Source organism: Pygocentrus nattereri, chromosome 18, assembly GCF_015220715.1.
Source record: "Pygocentrus nattereri isolate fPygNat1 chromosome 18, fPygNat1.pri, whole genome shotgun sequence".
NCBI lineage: Eukaryota > Metazoa > Chordata > Actinopteri > Characiformes > Serrasalmidae > Pygocentrus > Pygocentrus nattereri.
The window spans coordinates 17525566-17547026 of NC_051228.1; the positions used below are offsets into that span (position 1 = coordinate 17525566).

At 38.3% G+C, this 21461-nt stretch overlaps 1 protein-coding gene across 2 annotated transcripts in view; it reads left to right on the forward strand.

Annotated features, from left to right (window-relative positions):
- Positions 1-20501, forward strand: part of kcnip3b (Kv channel interacting protein 3b, calsenilin) — a 36819-nt gene extending 16318 nt beyond the window's left edge. The window contains exons 3-10 of one of the 2 annotated variants that reach the window (XM_017718876.2): positions 7160-7162; positions 14706-14830; positions 16627-16696; positions 17538-17608; positions 17688-17795; positions 18065-18169; positions 19138-19200; positions 20122-20501. In XM_017718876.2, the coding sequence (XP_017574365.1) occupies positions 7160-7162; positions 14706-14830; positions 16627-16696; positions 17538-17608; positions 17688-17795; positions 18065-18169; positions 19138-19200; positions 20122-20169 (593 nt within the window). In that variant the 3' untranslated portion in view covers positions 20170-20501. The remainder of the gene's footprint in view (positions 1-7159; positions 7163-14705; positions 14831-16626; positions 16697-17537; positions 17609-17687; positions 17796-18064; positions 18170-19137; positions 19201-20121) is intronic. The other variant, XM_017718877.2, reaches the window with a different exon arrangement.
- Positions 20502-21461: the final 960 nt, after the last annotated feature.

Here is a 21461-nt window from a genome sequence, read left to right on the forward strand (position 1 = left end):
GTACTGAGTCTGCTCTTTTAAAAGTGACTAACAGTCTTTTACTTAATGCTGATTCTGGCGATTGTTCTGTCTTGGAGTGCATTTGACACTGTTGATCATAATATACTCATTGAGCGTTTGGAACATTGTGTTGGGGTCAAGTGTTTGGCTCTAAATATCTCTTATATTAAACATAGAACCTTTTCTGTTAACATTGGGAAATACTTCTCTCCATCAAGGCCATGGCATCTGGGGTTCCACAAGGGTCCATTTTAGGCCCAATGCTTTTTTCGTTATACATGCTCCCCCTAGAGCAAATTATTTGCAAACATAACATCTCATTTCACTGTTACGTAGATGATCTAATGTAATAATATGAATGAAATGAGATGAGTGAATTAATTGAACAGTGCACAGTGTTATAAAACAGACCACATCACACGTTAGACTGATGCATCTGGCAGACTGAATGGAGGACATTCATCATGTGCTCATGTTCAGGTTCACTGCACACACACACAGGCCCAAACAAAGACATGGCTGAGCCCTTAAATTGTTAACACCCCCCCCCCCCCCCCCCCCCCCCAACACAGTGATATGTGTATATTTTGAGGACAGTAGAATTTTTACACTAAGCTTTTTATGACTGTTGTACACTACCGTTCAAAAGTTTGGGGTCACCCAGACAATTTTGTGTTTTCCATGAAAACTCATACTTTTATTTTTCAAATGAGTTGCAAAATGAATAGAAAATATAGTCCAGACATTGACAAGGTTTGAAATATTTTTTTTTTCATTTAAAATAATAATTTTCTCCTTCAAACTTTGCTTTCATCAAAGAATGCTCCATTTGCAGCAATTACAGCATTGCAGACCTTTGGCATTCTAGCTGTTAATTTACTGAGGTAATCAGGAGAAATGTCTCCCCATGCTTCCAGAAGCCCCTCGCACAAGTTGGATTGGCTTGATGGGCACTTTTTGCGTACCATACGGTCAAGCTGCTCCCATAACAGCTCAATGGGGATGACTGGGCTGGCCACTCCATTACAGATAGAATACCAGCTGCCTGCTTCTTCCCTAAATAGTTCATGCATAATTTGGAGGTGTGCTTTGGGTCATTGTCCTGTTGTAGGATGAAATTGGCTCCAATCAAGCGCTGTCCACATGGTATGGCATGGCATTGCAAAATGGAGTGAAAGCCTTCCTTATTCAAAATCCCTTTGACCTTGTACAAATCTCCCACTTTACCAGCACCAAAGCAAACCAGACCATCACATTACCTCCACCATGCTTAACAGATGGCGTCAGGCACTCTTCCAGCATCTTTTCAGTTGTTCTGCATCTCACAAATGTTCTTCTGTGTGATCCAAACACCTCAAACTTAGATTTGTCTGTCCATAACACTTTTTTCCAATCTTCCTCTGTCCAATGTTTGTTCTTTTGCCCATATTAATCTTTTCCTTTTATTAGCCAGTCTCAGATATGGCTTTTTCTTTGCCACTTTGCCCTGAAGGCCAGCATCCTGGAGTCGCCTCTTCACTGTAGAGGTTGACACTGGCGTTTGGCAGGTACTATTTAATGAAGCTGCCAGTTGAGGACCTGTGAGACGACTCTAATGTACTTGTCTTGTTGCTTAGTTGTGCAGTGGGGCCTCCCACTTCTCTTTCTACTCTGGTTAGAGCCTGTTTGTGCTCTCCTCTGAAGGGAGTAGTACACACCGTTGTAGGCAATCTTCAGTTTCTTGGCAGTTTCTCGCATGGAATGGCCTTCATTTCTAAGAACAAGAATAGACTGTCGAGTTTCACAGGAAAGTTCTTTTTTCTGGCCATTGTGAGAGTTTCATAGACAAATGTGATGCTCCAGATTCTCAACCAGCTCAAAGGAAGGTCAGTTTTACAGCTTCTCTAATCAGCCAAACTGTTTTGCTAACATACTTGAACAAGGGTTTTCTAAACATCCATTAGCCTTCTTGCACAGTTAGCAAACACAATGTACCATTAAACCACTGGAGTGGTGGTTGTTGGAAATGGGCCTATATACACCTATGTAGATATTGCATTAAAAACCAGACGTTTGCAGCTAGAATAGTCATTTACCACATTAACAATGTATAGAGTGTGTTTATGATTCATTTAATGTTAGCTTCATTGAAAGAAAATGTGCTTTTCTTTCAAAAATAAGGACATTTGTAAGTGACCCCAAACTTTTGATCGGTAGTGTATATATTTCTGGCGGAGCTTTCTGCTCACCACTGTGGTCTGCAGACGGTTGCTGTTTGGGGTGACAGAATTTTCCATTGCAGCTTTGTGAAACATAGTTTGCTGTCTGTCAACCGTAAACATGTAGCATTTGCTGCAGTTAGCGATGCTATTTTGTGGGCGGTAGGCTTCCATTTTGTCTATTTGGCCCTTGGCCTACCACATACACCCTAGGACAACTTGCGCACCACTGCTTTAGAACGTTATATCTGTATTACTGTGTAATTTTCATTTCATAATGCAGAGCGCCCCCTGCTGAGCACTCCTATTAATGCTTAAGCAGAAAACCAGGAGTTGTCTGTTGTGGTCACCAGGTGGTGCTCTCATTTTTAAACTTAAGACTAAATTATATTTTTTCTGTGTACAAAAAATTCTTAATCATTTCACTTTAACTTAAAATGTTCTTATTATAGTTTACTTCTTATATTTTACTTGTAGTAGGTAATATTAAAAATTAAATATTACTTTTATCATCATTTATCCAAGTTATCAATATTATTATTACATTTTTTAAATTTACTTTGTGAGCTGCACTTCTCTACAGTAACACTCAGTAAGACTGTAGCTCAGTCAGTTTGGTCCAATCTGTGTTCTGCTGGACTTTAACAGGTCCATCAGGTCATTCGGCCTCCTGTTGGACTGCTTAATTCACAGTGGAGATGAGCTGAAGTTGCCCAGGCTTTGTTTCCATCTCCTTAAGAGCCTTCACCTCCTCGCTGCAGCTTTTTGTGCTGAGCTGCACAGCCTGCTTATGATGCATACATTTAAAACTAAATTATTAACTACATTTAACATTAATGTTTCCTGATTGATGAGCAAATCTCGTGCACTTAGGTACCTCACTATCATCTCAATTTCTGACTTATCACTTCCACTTTCTGAAGGTCCTCTCAGGTCAAGGGAGAAACAAAACAGTTTTCTGTCAGAAATGGGTTACTGACCGCAGCTCAGGTCAGCCTTAGGTTTGTTATTGATCTTCCAGCACTGCTGGCTCCTGGTCAGAGTCATATATTAATTAATGTTAAGTCAGGTCATAAATGCACACAATCAGAAAGCAGTCTAGAGTTACTGTATACAGTCAGTTTAGTAGTACAAATGCTTATATTTTACATAATTTTTGTTCTAATTTTATACATTTTTACACCACTAATTTCATAATCAGGACAGTGAGGTAAAATTTCAACTATTTACACTATTTACTATTCACCTCTTTTACTTGAAAGGCCAATGATATGGAAATCCAACTTTTTTGTAATATAGCAGTTCAATGTAGTATGTAAACGTTTTACATAATCATTTCCCAGTTAATACAGTCCATTAATGGAAAACATTAAAATTTTTAATTTACTGGGCCTCATTCTCCAATATCTTCCTGAGTTTGTTGTTAAATGTGTTCTTCACAAAGGTTCTAAGAAAAAGTCTGTCAAATTCCTGATGTGTTCCTAAAGCACAGAACTGTTCCCAACTTTGTGCACTTGAGTATGTTTAGATTCTGTTCTTACCAAAGAACCAATCCCAAATAACAAAACGCTGGTGAATGTCAGAGTCTTCATGAAAACTGCATGAGTAAGCTTTAAGAAAAAGTTCATTCTTAAGAATGGTTGGTGAATGAGGTCAGTTGTTTTGGTAGTATCCAGCTGCAGACCCACATCACGGCACTTTCCGACCAGCACTATCAGCTCTTTACAAGTACACCTCAAGTGGTTCATAGAGTCTTAAAAAGGATGAATGAACATTCTTCAAGGGTTCTTTAGTAAATGGTGCTAACGGTATGTACAAATCATCACAAACTTGGCTTAAACTGAGTGAGTAAGTTGCTGTGTAGGAAAAGTACAGACATAATTGAGACTTTAATATGGTTATTTTTAGTGATGCTAATGTACTTTAGTAAATGTTTACAGTCATACAGTGTGAAAAGCTACATAATCAAGTCTGTTAGAGATACTGAACAACTTTACACAGTATGAGATGAATACGTGATGTAGGCCTGCAGTTAGCGCCATGCTAACTATTAGCCATTTATCCATTACTTGTTAGCTGTGGTAGGTCTAGTAACTACATTCAGGTTAAGAGGAAATGGTGTAAATCTGATTTTCTTTTTTTTGGCCAGATCGTTTCTTTAAGTGTTCAAAAGTAGTAATGTTTGCAAACCTGCGGACGTAAACATTTCTGCAGTAAGCTGAGTGATTAATGTGTCGGTGTTGTTATGTGAACAGGGCTGAACTGTAGAGGTTTAGCTAATGCCTGAGTCAGCCTGGTTTACAGGAGCGTTAAAGCTGCATAATGGCCTTCTGCTGATGCAGGAGAATCTGATCAGAGTAAAAACATTCAGCTGCTTTATTAGCCACTTTAATACTGAGGATGAGTAGAGTGGAAACAGAGGGAGGGAGTTTGTTCATAAGTGTGTTTTCAAACTTAAGCAGTGCAACTTGGAACATGTTCATAGCGGGTTATACTGGGATTCCAGTCATGTGCTAAAGTTATAGTATTGCGCAAAAGTCAGAAACTATCCTTTATTTATTTAATTTCCAGTCAAAATGGCTACATGTATGAGTTATTGAAATAGGGAGATATTTCCAAGAGATTCATCAAAAGATAATCCACTTTCATAAGGAAGAAAATGTCAAAGGGAAATAAGTGAGTTTCTAAAACTGGAGTTAAAAAGATGATTAAAAGCTACAGAGAAAATTCCTAACAACCACTTGGAAGACCTGCTAGAGCCAAGACCAAAAACTGCCCCCATGAGATACTTACAGCTCTCATCTTCGAGAGATGAAATGTGAGTGTGTTTGATTACTTCAAAAAGTGATCAACTAACTTCTAAGACTGAACTGTGGAGGTGTGTCTGCAGTCTCCTGAATAGAATGGAAGCTGTAATAAAGGTACCGAGTGACAAACTGAACATTCAACATTCGAGTCTTGATGCCTCTAAGTGGTTCTTACCCATGTTCTAAATGTTCTTACTCATGTTCTAAATAAGCTTTTCTTTCTAAATGTAGTCAAATATTTGGTGTCCAAAGTTTACACAGTGGTAGTTGGTCATGCTTCCAATACGTCTTAGAAAGAGGAAGAGAGAGAGAGAGAGAGAGAGAGAGAGTGAGGGACAGAGCGAGGGTGCAGTATGTGGAGCTGATGGTTGTGTGTAATTGCTGGACTGGGAGTGGTCTCTAAGGAAGATGCAGTGAAACTGGCACATGGCAGAGAGCTCTGACGAATTTCAGGACAGCGATGAATTGAGACTTTGCAGAGAAAGTTGAGTGAGTGAGCAGCCGGATGACCGGGTTTCTTCTGGAATGATGAAAAACAGATTATCTGCATGAAGGAAATAAGATAAGTTTATGCAATTTTGTGTTTTTTCCTTCTTTTTATTCTTTGAAAACTTCTTTAAGCCTTTGGGTAAGCCTTCTTCTGGAAAACTTGGGAATGATGATTTATTGGACAAATATGATTGGCTGCATGAGGGAAACATGGTTTGAGTTTGTGAAGTTTTGAGGGGTGTTTTCACTTTTATTCTATAAAAAGCATCTTCAGACTTGTGCCTCGTGAGTTTGTTTGGAGGAATGGGGCGTTGTCTGTGATGTGAGTTTTTTTCTGGAAAACTTGAGAATGATTGGAAAATCTGATCGACTCCACAAGCAACAGCTTAGACAGCTTAGACAGTTTCATACAGAAACTGAATGAAAGACCATCTAAAAGAAGAGAGGCAGTGAACAATTTAAAGACCACTTTGAACTGCTAGTAATGAAGCTGCTCTGAGATCCAGTTTGGATTCCCTTTCCTTTTCTGAGCCATCATTAGTTGCCGTATAGTGGTCATTAGTGGCCTTGTGCAGATGCAGCGATGGCAATGCAGGGGATGGAGCTGCTGGCCATGGCCGTGGTCATCATCCTGTTCTTCATGATCCTGAAGCAGTTTGGCTTGTGGGAGCCGCTGTCTCTGGATGGTAAGGAGACCACAGCTTCTTCAATGGGTTTCTCTCAAGTTCTTGTATTGCAGAACCTCTTTACAAGATCGAGTGCATTAACTCTATGTTTAGCCTCAGGAGAACCCCTGCCTCCAGTTCTCAAATAGATTGAGGAAATTTTCTAAAAGCAGATTTGACTCAAGTAAGAAAGACTAAATGACTGCAGATCTAAAGTATATACACTATGTTTAAACTGATGTACAGTTCATTTAAAATGATATATATTATTTTCATTATTTTCAAGAACCCTATGACAAAGAACAACCACACAGGTTCAACTAACATTTGCTAGCCAAATGTGATAATTTTATAGCTATCTGAGTATGTTGTTGGCAAATGATTTCTTTTGATAGCCTTACTTTACCTTCAAAGCAGAACGTTTAGCTAGCAAAAGACATCTTGGCTTTTGTTAGTTAACCCCTTAAATGTTCAGGGCCCACCAACAGGCCTAAAGTTTTATTACACACTTTATTTAACCTATGAAGCCTGTTTGCACTGAAGTCCCTGTAGTTACTGAATAATAAGACCTAGTATTTAATAACCCTGAGATTTTAAGAGGTAAAGTTAATTTCCTAGTGCACAAAACAGAGCAAAAATCTGTTCCAACATAACAAGTGTGTTTATATGCACTGAGTGTGTTCAGAAAATCAAATTGTGTCAGTAACTGGTTCAGTGTGTTTGCACTTAATAATCTAAAATTACAGAAATTCAGATTGTGACAGTAACTTGTTCAGTGTGTTTACATTTAATAATCTGATAACTGCAGAAAAAAAAGTTTGTGTCAGTAACTGGTTTTGTATGTTTACATTTAATAATTTGGTAATTGGTGGTTGTCAGTAATTGCTTCAGTGTGTTTTAATGCTCTTAATATCTGATAACTGCAGGTAATCAGATTGTGTCAGTCACTGGTTCTGTGTCGAGCTGACAGAAAACCAGACGAGTGCGGATGAATGAGAAGATGGTTTAATGAAAACCAAGCAACCAAAGCAAAAAAGGGCAAAACACAAATCGTAGTCAGAATCCAGGCAAAAAGATCAAACACCATTCAAAACACAGGGCAGCAGTACCAAAAAGGAGAAGGCAAAAGACGAAGTCAAAAACAATGAAGCAACAAGGTCAAAACACAGTATAACAATCAGGATTGGCAAAAGAGAATGCTCAATAGTTTTGGGGAAACAATAGCTCGCACCGACACTCCCTGAAGCCCAGGCTTATATACTCAAAGCTAATTGTTCTCTGATAGGATACAGATGTGTAAACAGTCAGAACTCGCAAGACTGAGAGCGCGGATAGGAGCACATGCTGGAGTCCAAAGTCACGTGATCACCCAGTGTACTCTGGTAGCTGGAGTCCATGTCATTCTCAGAAAGAATTGAATGTGTGACAGTCTGATGAGACCAGGGTTTAAGATGTCCTTGGCCAGCACCCAACATTGTTCCTCTGGGCCATACTCCTCTCTGTCCACCAAATATTGAAGTTGCCCACATCATCTCCAGGAATCTAGCAGCCTGCGGACAGCATAAAGCGGAGCCCCTTCTATCATCTCCAGTGGCTGGGGCGTGGCCTCCGGTGCCGCCTCATCCATATGTCCTGTAATCAAAGGTTTGAATACATGAAACGAATTAGAAACTCTGTATTGTGGGGGCAAATCTATCCTGTAAGCCACGTCATTGATTCTCTTGATTATCTTGAATGGCCCCTTATATTTAGGTAATAGCTTACGGCAAATCCCCTCTGGGCGTCGAAAGTCCTTGGCGCTAACCACACTCGATCCCCAGGCTGAAAGATGGGAGTTGGATCACAGTGTTTGTCGGCTTGTTCTTTCTGATGCTGGATAACATTCTCGATGCATTCCTGGATCTGTTCCCACTCCTGCTCACTTCACTTCATCCAGTCGTCCACTGGCAGGACGTCCATGTGAACTCCCATCCAAGGTGCCAGAGGGGGTTGATACCCTAGAATGTACTGAAATGGAGTCAGTCCTGTGGTACAGCTAATCAATGAGTTTTGGGCGATTTCGGCCTAAGCCAAAAATCTGGACCAGTCAGTAGGGTTGTAATAGCAGAATATCCTTAGATATTTCCCCAGTTCTAAATTCGCCCTCTGGCATTATCCATTGGACTGGGGATGATATCCAGAGGATAAACTCAGCGACACCCCAAGGTGTTCAAAAAAGTTAGTCCATTCCTGAGTGGTGAACTGAGGAGCTCTATCTGAAACAATGTCCTCCAGGATACCAAACAGCCAGAATACAAACTGGAAAAGAGCTTCTGCAGTCTGGAAAGCACTGGGTAGACCCTCAAAAGGAACAAAACGAACTACTTCAGAGAATCTGTCTATTACTGTCATAATCGTATTGAACCCTTGCGATTCCAGTAAGTCGGTAACAAAATCAACTGCGATAGGGGACCATGGTTGACTGGGTATGGGTAAAGGTAGTAATTTACCAGTGAGTAATAGTTTAGGGGTCTTGCATTGAGCACAGATGGAGCATGAAGAAATAAAGGAATGTATATCCAGTGTCATAGTTTCCCACCAATACTGAGTGGACAGCAGTTTGTAGGTACAGGTCTCTCCGGGATGGCCTGATGTCAAAGATGAATGAGCCCACGTGATCAGTGAGGTTCTGAAGGGTTGAGGGACATAGTTTCTCTGGGTGGCATTGGTCAGGAACTTGTGTGTGTGGCAAGGACATGAACATGGAGAACATGGCCTATACGTAATACTAAACTTAAAATGGGAGAAGGAAAGCGACCATCTAGCTTGTCGAGCATGAAGTCTTTTGGCAGTGCGAAGATATTCCAAGTTCTTGTGATCAGTTAAAATGAAGAAAGGGTGGTTAGCGCCCTCCAACCAATGTCGCCATTCTTCGAGTGCCAGTTTGACCGCTAAAAATTCACTGTCCCCAATCCCATAGTTTCTTTCAGAAGGTGACAGTTTATATAAAAAAATAAAAAGCTACTGGGTGCAGTTTGGCCAGGGATCCTTTCGTTTAGGACAGTACTGCCCCTACTCCTGTCTAAGACGCATCGACCTCCACAATGAAGGGTTGTGTGGGATTCGGGTGAACAAGAAAGGGGGCAGTAGTGAAAGCGCTCTTGAGTTCCCGAAACGCCCTCTCAGCCTGGTCATTCTAAGTGATCTTTCTTGGGTTTCTTTTTAAGAGGGAGGTTAACAGGGATGCTATCGAACTAAAGTTATGTATGAATCTACAGTAAAAGTTTGCGAAACCTAAAAACCACTATAGCTCCTTTACAAAAGTGGGCTGTGACCATTCGAGAACCGCCTCAACCTTGTGGTCATCCATGATTATTCCTTGTTAGCTAATAACATACCCCAAAAAGGAGACTGACTGGAGGTGGAACTGACACTTTTAGAAACAGGTTGTTCTCCAAGAGTCATTGTAGCACTGCCCTGACATTTTGCACATGAGTCTCAAATGAAGGTGAGTAGACCAGAATGTCATCTAAATAAGAGATAACAAATCTTCCTAGCATGTCCCCGAGAGTGTTGTTAATGAATATCTGGAATGGGGCAATATAGAGCCCAAATGGCATCACCAGGTACTCATAATGCCCCCTAGTGGTCAGAAATGTTGTCTTCCATTCATTCCCTTCTTTCACTCTAATTAAATTGTATGCACTATGTAGGTCCAAATTGGAGAAATATTGGGCACCTTGGAGCTGTTCCAGCACTACTGGGACTAACGGTAGGGAGTAAGGATGAGCCTTGGAGACTAGATTAAGGGATATATAGTCTATGCAGGGTCTTAGCCCACCATCCTTCTTCTTAACGAAGAAAAAAACTAGATGCGATAGGTGAAGTGGATGGTCTGATAAATCCCTGTTCTAGAGCTTCATCTATGTACACACATCTATGTACTAGTGCTCTTTGTTCCTCCTGTGTTAAAGGATAAATTATTGCTTTGGGTCGGACTGGGTCTTCTCAAGCTCTATGGCGCAATCATATGGCCTATGAGGGGGCAACTTGGTCACATTCCGTTTGTTGAAGACCTCTTTCAAATCCATGTACTCTGGGGGTATTTCAAAAGATGAATCAATGTTGGGGCTCTCAATAGTGGTCGAACCAAGGGAACTGGTAGGGATAGAGATGCAGTTCTGAAGACAATAGTCTGACCAGTGTGTAACTGTGTGCTGAGTCCAAGAAATGGTAGGATTATGTTTCTCTAACCATGGGAGCCCTAAGATCATTTCGAAGTCTGATTGTACAAGCACTAGAAATGACAACTTTTCAGAAAGTAAGGTGCTGGTTTGCATCTCTAAAGGTATGGTGGCCTGAGAGATGGGTTTCTGTCCCATGGAATCACCATCCAAAGCAGTAACCTTCAGGGCTGTTTGGAGTTTCCGGACTGGAATCTGTAGTTGCTCCACGATCCTGTTATGAATAAAAATTCCTTTTTCTCCCAAATGGATCAGGGCTGAAACAACAAGAGACTTTGGATGAAAGTATATCTGCACCAATAATATCATAGAGAGAACGCTGAGAGAACTTCATGTGCTGTCCAGGGGTCAGCGCCTTGTTTTGTTGTGGTTATGAGTAGCAGTCCCAGAGCAGATGACCCACCTGGCCACAGTACAGACACAGACGATGAGTGATTTGGCACTGTCTCTCTTCACGTGACAATCATGCAGAGTAACACTCCATGGGTTCAGGGCTCTCCAGGTTTTCTCTTGGAACTTTTATGTGGGGTAAAGTGCTTCATTGGGCTTGTGTTTTATGCTTACAGGAGTTCAAAAGGTGATCTAGTTTAATGGCCAAGGAAATAAAATGGTCCAGAGTTAGATCATTGTCCTTGCTAGCTAATTAATTCAAAATGTCAATGCTTTGTCTCTGCCGAAACATAACTAAAAGTGCTGCCTCATTCCAGCCACTTCTAGCAGCAGGCGTTCTGAATTCCAACAGAGCGATTCCCCTCACGTAACTGAGAAAGGAGCTCTCCACTAACTTTCCCTTTGTGGATGATCAAAAACAATCTTAAACTCCCTTACAAATTTGGCATAAGACAAACAATACAAAGTAGACCAACTAGCAGTGGCCGATTCTAATGCTTTATCCACTAATCTACAAAATACAAGGGATATCCTAGCTTGGTCAGAACTAGGAGGTGAATTATCAAAAAACACTGAACACTGGAGCAAATAACCTCAACTTTTATCGGGGTCCCCTTCAAATTTGTCAGGCTTACTGACCGGAAAGAAGGCGGTGGAAGCCTCTGCTGTGTTGGGATGAAGATCAGATGTAGTAGTCAGATCGGACAAGTTCATACCCCAGAATTGGCTGGTCATATCTGTCACACTCTTAACCACCTGCACCAGCCTGTTGTTCTGCCTGTTGATGTGCCAGGGCTTCCAGGGAATGAGTTACTCTGGATGACACAGAGTTGTCCCTGTCCCGTGAGAGCCTTTTGTAAGGCTTCCTAATCTGGCGTCAGAATCAAGGCAAAAAGATCAAACACAGTTCAAAACACAGGGCAGCAATACCAAAAAGGAGAAGGCAAAAGACAAAGTCAAAAACAACAAAGTAACAAGGCCAAAACACAGTATTGTGTATTACAGAATTGGCAAAAGAGAACCCCTTAGTAGTTTCAGGGAAACAATACCTTGCACTGACACTCCCTAAAGCCCAGGCTTATACACTCTAATCTAATTGTTCTCTGAGACTGAGATCACTGATAGGAGCGCACGCTTGAGTCCAAAGTCATATGATAACCCAGTGTCCTCTGGGAGCTGGAGTCCGTGTCCTTCTCAGAAGGAACAGTATGCGTGACAGGTTCAGTGTGTTTACACTTAATAATCTAATAACTGCAGAAAATCAGACTGTTATAGTAACTGTTTAAGTGTGTATTAAATCAGATGATTAATTAATTAAATTTATAGGCCTTAATCTGACCTAAGAAATCAGAATGTGCTGTTTACACAACCTCTTAATAATCTGATAACTGCAGAAATCCCATTATGATCAGATTATTAAGTGCATGTGAACACTCACTGTTTGTCAGTGTTTTAACAGAGTTAGTTTTAAAACTCACCCTAAACTTTCTTTAGCAAGTTGGCACTTATGTTAACTGTGTATGACTCAGATACAAAACTATAGTAAAGTAGAGAGAATGAAAACTGCATTAGTAAAAAATATGGTTTTTCAAGGGTTGTTTAGTAAAGACAATTAGTTTCTATATAGAACCATGAACACTCAAAGAACTCTTTGCATGATTAACCCTTTAACATTCCAGGCTTATTACATATCAAGGTTTATTACTCATTAACTACAGTGACTTTAGTGTAAACTAGTGGAGCTTTTCCTAGTTTATTGAAGTGAGTAATAAAACATTTTGAAATGCTTCTATATATCAAACAAATGGGTTCTTCTGTTGTTACAACCTTGACATTGTAACTATAGCAGATGCCTTTATGATGCTATATGATGAATATGATGCTATACACATTCTACAACAGTCTGAAGAACCATTTCATCATACTTCTATAAGCATGCAAATGGTACTTTGAGTGTTCATTGGTTCTATATAGAGCCATTGTCTTTACTAAAGAATGTTTCAGAGTACAGAAAAAGGCCACAGTACTGCTACAGTAGGTTTTTTTACATTGATGATATTGATAATGATATTGTTTGTTCCCTTAAGAAAAATGAGCAATTTACAACTAAGAACTACAGTTTTAAAAAGACAGTTCTTCAAGGGTTTTTTAGTAAAAATGGCTCTATATAGAACACTTTATGCTTTGAACGTATTAATCATAATGATTGTCAGGTTCTGAGTTTATCATTGTTATTATGTATTGCCCTTTTTATCTTATGTTGTTGATTTAAAATACTTTAAAGCAACCTGATAAATGAGTGCGCTTTTCTTCATTTTTTTCTGATTTCTGCTTTGTTTTAGAATTTTTTTTGTTTTATTAGTGCTATATATTTTATATTGAACTTTTAAACTTCTTCATAGTGTTAATTAATGTACAATATTGCCTCAGTCTAATGTTTTTATGTCTCAAAATCCAGAAAGTTTTGGCGCATTGGACTTATGTGTGACTTATGTCTTATGTCTTTTTTTTTTACCTCTTCTTTACCTTCTCTCGCTGTCCTCCCCTTTACTCTCTGTCTGTTCTTTTCTTTTCATGACTGTAGATGGTGAGTGCATGTCTGATAAAACCTTCAACTTCTGTAGAACCCTCAAAATTCAGCCTTATATTATCTAGAACCCCAGCCACCTCTACATCTTACATAGAACATCCAAGACTCCTCCGCACCTTATACAGTATAATCCAGACCCCTCCCCATCTTATTTAGAGCCTTTCAGACTTTCCACATTGTAGACAGAGCCCTCCAGATTTTTTTGTATTTGAACCCTCCAGACTCCACATCTTATCAAGAACACTCCATACTACTCCACATCTCAAAGTAAGACCCTCCAGACCCCTTCACACCTAACATAGAACTCTCCAGACTCTTTCACATCTTATACAGAACTCCCTACTCCTCCTTATCTGCTACAGAACCCTCTAGACTTCCCACATCTTTTACAGAACCCTTCAGACTCCTCCACATCTAATCTAGAAGCACCGGACCCCTTCAAATCTTACATAGAACTATCCTGACTTCTCTTCATCTTATCTAGAAACTTCCAGACTCTTCCACATCTTATACATACCTCTACAGACTTATCCACATTTTATACAGAACCCTTTAGCCTTCCCACATCTTTTCCAGAACCCTTCACACTCCTCATCTTGTCTGATCCATCTAGATGCAGTCTTTCCATGTCTTATCCAGAACCCTCCAGACTTCCCTGACATTAACTGTTTGTAAATCTTTGGTTCTGGTTCTGGGTCTTGGTTTTCTCGCTGATTTCTCTGTTGCTCCTGTTATATGAGAATTTCTAGTCCTGGTCTGAAATTCACCCTGGTCTAAATCAGATTTACAAATTTACCCCTTTACCCAAACCAAGACATGTTTGGTGGTAGTTTCAGCACCTGAGCTACGGGGAAAACATAGATAACAAATACAGGAACTGTATATTAGCACCAATTAGCACAGTGCTAAGTCATCTCCCCTCAAACAGTGTAGAGTTGTTGAGTATCTCTAATGCTCAGTATGTGGTTTCTGACTCTGTACAACTTGCTGTTCTAAAGCATTAGTACAGCTAAAACACTAGCAGCCATGTTGAAAGTAGTTTTTTCTGTACTTTTGTCCATTTTTGTGGATACTTCTGGCCATTTCTATAACTCCAGTGCTAAACTTCAAACACCGAACATGTCTTCTCTGATTGGCTGTGTTTGGAGTAAGGTGACAAACAAATCTAAGAAATTTGATTTGTTTGCTGAGCTGGTCCTTTATTCCTGTTCTGACACTCCCTCTATCCTCCATCGGTGCTCAACCTCACCTACTTATTCCTCTTGCATTTAGCCTCTTTCAAGTCTTGCATCTCCCGCCTGTCTGTCTTTCCACCCCCCCCCCCCCTCCTCTCTGTCTAACAGACAGCAGTGATAGTGAGCTGGAACTGGCCACAGTCAGACACCAGCCGGAAGGCCTGGAGGAGCTGCAGGCTCAGACCAAGTTCACTAGGAAGGAGCTCCAGTCGCTCTACAGGGGCTTCAAAAATGTGAGAGTGCCTTTATTAAAGCATTTATAGTTTGCCATATAATCTATTTTACACAGTTTTTCCAACCTCACCCCAAATGCCATTTATCATCCAGGATGTTGTTTGGTGTCTGAAGTTTGCTTCTTTTGTTTTAGCACTGGAGCTATGAGGCTAATACAAGTAATGGAAGCATATTTGTGCACCAGTTAGCTGCCACAGAGAATCACATTTCCATTATAAAAAAGAAGCTCACTTAAGTACCTTAATAGTATATAGATAATATTATGTCATTTTTAATGTCATGTATTTTAAAGAAAATTAAAACAAAATTCTTTTTTTGTGAATGTCACTTTATACTTTTAAAGTGACATTATGAATGATAGTCTATTGTGCTTTACACATTGAATTTATTAACAAACTGATTGATACTTAAATAAAAGTATTTTTAATTCACATCAACGTAAGTGTATTTTAAAGCAATGACTTTCATACATTTTAATTGAACTAGCCATTATATAAATATCAGTACATCCAAGAGTTTACATTTAAAATGTGTTCATTGCAAACTACAGTGTTCCAGTTTAGAACAGAAAGGTGTAGGAGATGTAAATCATGTTAAAAATATAATTTAAGTACATTTAAGTTGTGTGTAGTTATTCTTAATAATACAGTCTCTTTTGAAAGCATAGGAACGGCAAAGCCAGAAATCAGAATTTCAGCTTGTATTACTTGATAAAACTTTGTTTAATAAGCCAATACCTGACCATTATTAACTGTGAACAAATCATTTGAAAATGTACAAAGAATAAATATTTTACCCACACCTGTTAGCAGCAGTTATAACCTCACACAGAGGTCATCTAACTACTTATCCATAAGATATTTTATTATCATACACACACACACACACACACACACACACACACACACACACACACACACACATATATATATATATATATATATATATATATATATATATATAAACATACACATACTGGACAAACATTAAAACCTTTGTCTATTTTAGAAAGTTGTACATTTCAGTATTGTGCTGCAGTGACTCATTAATTGTTAGGGAAATGTTTTGTTGTAAATGTGCAGAAAAAATATATATACAGCATTTATAAATATAAATAAGCATATAAGCATATTAACAGTCATTTATAAACATTTGTGCACTTTCAGTCTTCACAGGTGAAACTCAGGACTCAAAGCAAAAGTAAACATTCATGTTAATTGTTTGAACAGTTAATCTAACAGGACACAACTGGGCAACAAGAAACACCTGTCAGTTACATATTGCAGTATTTTTACCCACTTGAAAACGAGGTGGGTACAAATAAAAAATGCCATGCTCTAAGTTAACACATCTGAAAGTGAACGTCAGGGAATAAAAACGAACATTCTGATCTATTTACTCATTCGTTATCAATCTCAAACCTAAATGATTTCAGGGTAAAACACAAAAAAAAGATTTGGCCTAGCCGTCCATTACTTTCAAAGGAGACAAATATGATTTTAATAATTTTATAAGACATATAAAATATTAAATATAATGTTATAATTTAATCAGACATTTAGTTGCCTTTTAGTTGTAGTATAACTCAATAACTAGCATCAATAAGTGTTTCAGTATATCAGTATATCTAGTACTATATATAACTGTTGTTATACTTGGAATATATTTATAATATATTCCAAGTGTAATAAGAGTTATATTTACTTGTATTTAATTTATTTAGGTGTAACTCAAATTGTTAATCACAACGACAACAACAACAGCAACAATAATAATAGTTTCTCTCTCTTATCAGGAGTGTCCTAGTGGATTAGTTGATGAGGAAACCTTTAAGACAATCTATTCCCAGTTCTTCCCTCAAGGAGGTAAGCTGTTTTTCCTTTTAGCTCACATTTTTTGAAGTCATTATAAATTATTAATATATTTAAATCTAAATTATATTACAAATCCATTAAATCCAGACATAGATTAAATTTTAGTGGCTTAAGTGAAGTAATTCATAAGAATTACCTAAGTACTAGTCAGAGAGCACTCTTTGTTTATTTAATTTACAATTAAAATGGCCATTAAGAACAAGTTATTCATTTTCCAGCATCAGGAAAAAAGCAGAAAACATATTTAATAGAAAAGAACAAAGAAGCCTGAATACTGAAAACTAATCTCAGCTGTGTGAATGTTTAGTGTGTCACTGTTTCCCTTTATAACGACTTGTTCTTCACTGCACTTTCACTTTCTCAAAGAATCTGCAGACACACCTCCAGAGTTCAGTCTTAAAAGTTGGTTGATCTTTTTCTGAAGTAATCCAACACATTCAGTAATGTTGGGGTCTTTTTTTACATTTGAAGCAGCTTGATGTTCTCTCTCTCAAAGATGAAAGCTTTAAGTGCTGTTAATCTGATGGAGACAGTTTTGGTGTCTACTAGGTGTTCCAGATGGTTGTTAGAAGCATCATTTTCTCTGTAGATTCTAATCAGTATTAGAACTTCAGTTTTAGAAACTCCTGTTTTCTCACTTTGACTTTCTCCTTCATTATTTACACTTATTTGTTATCTCACAAATATCTCCTGAAAATGGATAACTTGTACTTAATGGCTGTTTGAATTGGAAATTAAATGAAGGGTGCTGACTTTTATACAGGACTCTGTATGTAATGATGGTTGGTTTATGGTTATGTCTGGGTTTTTCTCTGAAACTGTGCCTGTTTAGATGCAACCACATACGCACATTTCCTCTTCAATGCCTTTGATATGGATCGGAACGGCTCCATACGCTTTGAGGTATGAATAAGAATATCTTCAGTAGAAATACACAATTGTGCTGAGGACAGTGAGTCAGTAGTTTGTTTGTGTTTTACAGGACTTTGTGATTGGTTTGTCTGTGTTGCTGCGTGGTTCAGTAACAGAGAAGCTGCGCTGGGCCTTTAACCTGTATGACATCAATAAGGACGGATGCATCACTAAAGAGGTACAGAGACTTCTACTCCTGCGAGATTTCTCCATTTTCAGTGCCACACCAGCACGTCATTGCCAAGCGTCACCATAGTTTTAACCAGTTGTTCTCAGCCGTCAGTTTCAGAATAGAGGTTTACACTGGTCAAATCAGAGCATAACATTAGCTTAATCCTCTGGGATCCATAAAATTGTCTGTAAATCAAATTTTCTGTTTCTGTATCTGTCTGTATTGTGAAAGGCACAAAATAACACTCCTCTGGTTTTATCTGCTGTGTTCTGCAGGAAATGTTAGCCATCATGAAGTCCATCTATGACATGATGGGCCGCTACACGTCCCCCAGCGTAAAAGAAGATGCTCCGTTTGAACATGTGGAGAAGTTTTTCCAGGTAATTTACGGCGCTGTAATTGAGCTGCAACTGTTTATAGCCACTTTTGTGTGTAACACATTCTGAAAAGGCATGTGTTACATCACCTTTCCTTTTCATAGCACTTCATAGCCATTCTGGGACTGAAGGATTTTTGACATTCCTTTTTTTTTTCCATTTCCAAATTTTTCCAAAATTTTTCAGCTGCCCAACCACACAGGCTCTTCAGTGATATATTATGTGCTTTTTAATGCAACACACATTTTCAGTGGGATTCTCTGGTTACTCATTCCTGCTGTTGTAACACAAGCAGAATATTTACGTGTGTCGTGTTGAAATAATCCTGGACGTCCTTGAAAAAAAACAACGTCTAGAAGGCAGCATATGTTCCTCCAAAATGTGTTCACAATTAACACAGATTAACACAGATGTGCCAGTTACCCACTAATACCCCCCAACACTGTGACAGACTGAGACTGAAACTGGGGAGCTCTGATAAACAGCAGGTGGCGCTCTCAGCGTATTCACAACTTACAGTTTATCATGCTTTAGTTTTGTTTTGACCTTTTTACATCAGTAACGGCAACTCTCTGGCTAACTAACTTCACTATTTTGCTGACATATTGACTGCAAATATGGTCGGTTGCTAAGAAACAGATGACAGCGGATTGTCAAATTCAGTTGAGCAAGTTAAGATTTCTTAAATTAAGATCAGATTTGCTTCTGTAATATGAATTTGTGAAAATGTCTTATCCTGACCTGTCAGATCTCAAATGAGAGGAAGTTTCTGTAATATGGCCCCTGAAAGGTTGATCCAGCTAACAACAATACATGTTTCCACTGAGCATCAAACTGTTTCAGATGAGCTGGACATTGCTGATATAAGGTCTCATCTGTGCATAGCACAACCTTAACCTGCAATTGTGGATGTTAAGACAGTGTCCACTGTTTCTCTCAGCATTCTAAAGTGTAATAACATGTTTTTGCAGAAAATGGACAGAAATAGAGATGGAGTGGTGACCATTGAGGAGTTCATTGAAACGTGTCAAAAGGTAATACTGAGAAGAATTGTACATTAATGTGTATGCATTTGGCAAAGGCCCTTATCCAGATGGCTTACAGTTTAATCATGGATTCTTTCTGGTGTAGCTTAATGTGCTTGCCTGGGTGAGGAACCAACTGCAAAAAATTATAAGAAGTATTTTCTTTATAATTTCAGTATTTTGGTATGTATGTTCAAGTAATTCATAGTAAATACTGAACAGACACTAGTAGACACTAAATAATTCATAGTAGATCCTGGATAATTCCTAGTAGATACTGAATAATTAAGAGTGGATATTGAATAATTCATTGTAGATTCTAAAAAATGTATGATGCCTACTGAATAATAATCCCAGATTGGGGGTTCAGGACTATGAACAACCATACACAGTAAGGTGTGTCTAATGAAAATTGTACTGATATTAGTTCAAAATTGAAAAACAATAATACTGATCATGCATAAATAGTGAATGTATATTCATCAGTCATTCTCTACAGAGCATCTCTCAATCTTTCACCAAATCCACTGTTAATGATTACAACTAGGCAGCCTATCAGAGTGAGGTGGGTGGAGAGAGGGTGGGGCTTCTGCTATGGACACAGCCTTGTTCAAGTGAATGGGCTTTTATTCTGAAGAGTTTATAAACTGTATGATTTGTGATGTTTTGGGTTTGTTTTGTTAGAGGGTGTCGCAGCAGGAGCTGAAACAGTAAACCAACCTATAGAATGGAATCAGAGCTCTGTAGAAATGAGAACATTTTAACACACAAAATACTGAAAAAGGAATCAAATCTAGAATTGAAAATTGTATCAAAGCTGAATACAGTATCGTTACACCTGCTTCTGTATGTATATACAATGCCATTTATGAGAATCTCTCTCTCTGCTCTTTTTCTATATATTTCTTTCTGTCTCTCTGTCTCCATCAGGATGAGAATATAATGAGCTCCATGCAGCTGTTTGAAAATGTTATCTGACCACAGCAGAAGCAGCGCTGTTAGAGACCAAAACCCAGCAACCAACCCCCCTACCCTACCCCAGCATGAGAAAGCAGATGTAAATATTAAAGTGATACTTCAGCCAGAAATTATAATTTCCTCCCAAATGAGCCAAGATATGTTTGATTGGTGACATTGGGTAAATTAGACTTTCTGCCAAACTATCACTTTAATATGGTAAAGAACTTTAATTCCACAGACATATTGGCTGTTATTATTCTGTACCTTGCCAGATGTTTGCTTGTATATATGTAAATACTGACTTGAACTGGACGTATGAAATAAACAAGCGTTTGCATGCTTGACTCAAATGCTTCTCAGTTGTGTTCAGTTTTGACTCTTATCACACAGATCAGAATCACAGTATTAGCTACATACACTTATAAGGACCATTATACTGACTTTTACACAGTAAACACTTTTAAAAAACTTTTCAAAAAAAAGTTCAGATCTTAGATATTATAAAGATTATGTTCTGATCTATTTAAACACAAGGCATTAAAAGAGAGAGTAGTAAGATAAATATGTACATAATTTATAGGGTACTTTTTATTGGGAGGAGTCTATCCCAAACCCCTTCCTCCAAATGTACACCTCTGAAAATAATAATTACATTTTTAAACATCTTTTTAATTACTTTTAAAGTAAAATAAAACAAAAGAATTAGATTAATTATTAGTTTAATTTTTAAATTAAAAAACTTTATTTAGAAAAATGCAATTACCAAAACACAAAAAGTTTTAGTATGTAGGTGGAACCTTATTTTAGACATGTCCCTGTATTTTACAGCAGGAATTGAACCTGCATCCCTGTCCCTCAAGGCCACATGGTGAGCAGTTAGATCCCATTGTTTTGAAATAAATGTGTCCCAAAAGTCTGAAAGTCAGTGTGGAATATTTTGTCATATTTTCTGCAGTACTTTTTAGTGTTTTAATGAAAAATGTGATGATTTAACGTGTGTACAGCTGTTCAAAGTTGCCAGTCATTTCCTGGCTGCGTTTTTGAGCTCAAAAGAACTGAAATTATCACTACTGTAACAGTCACTAATGAAACATTTGGTAAATTTGGGCTAGTGTTATAATTTAACAAAATAAGTAATTAGATTAATCATAACTACAACACTGATCCAAAGGAAATGTAAAGGAAGAGTGATAGGTTTCTAAGGGGGAAGCTTTTTGCCTATTTTATAAATTGTGTCTTTATTACATGTGCAAGTAATTTGTGTTGATGAAAATGGTGCTTATGTAAATGGTAAATACAAAATGCAAATA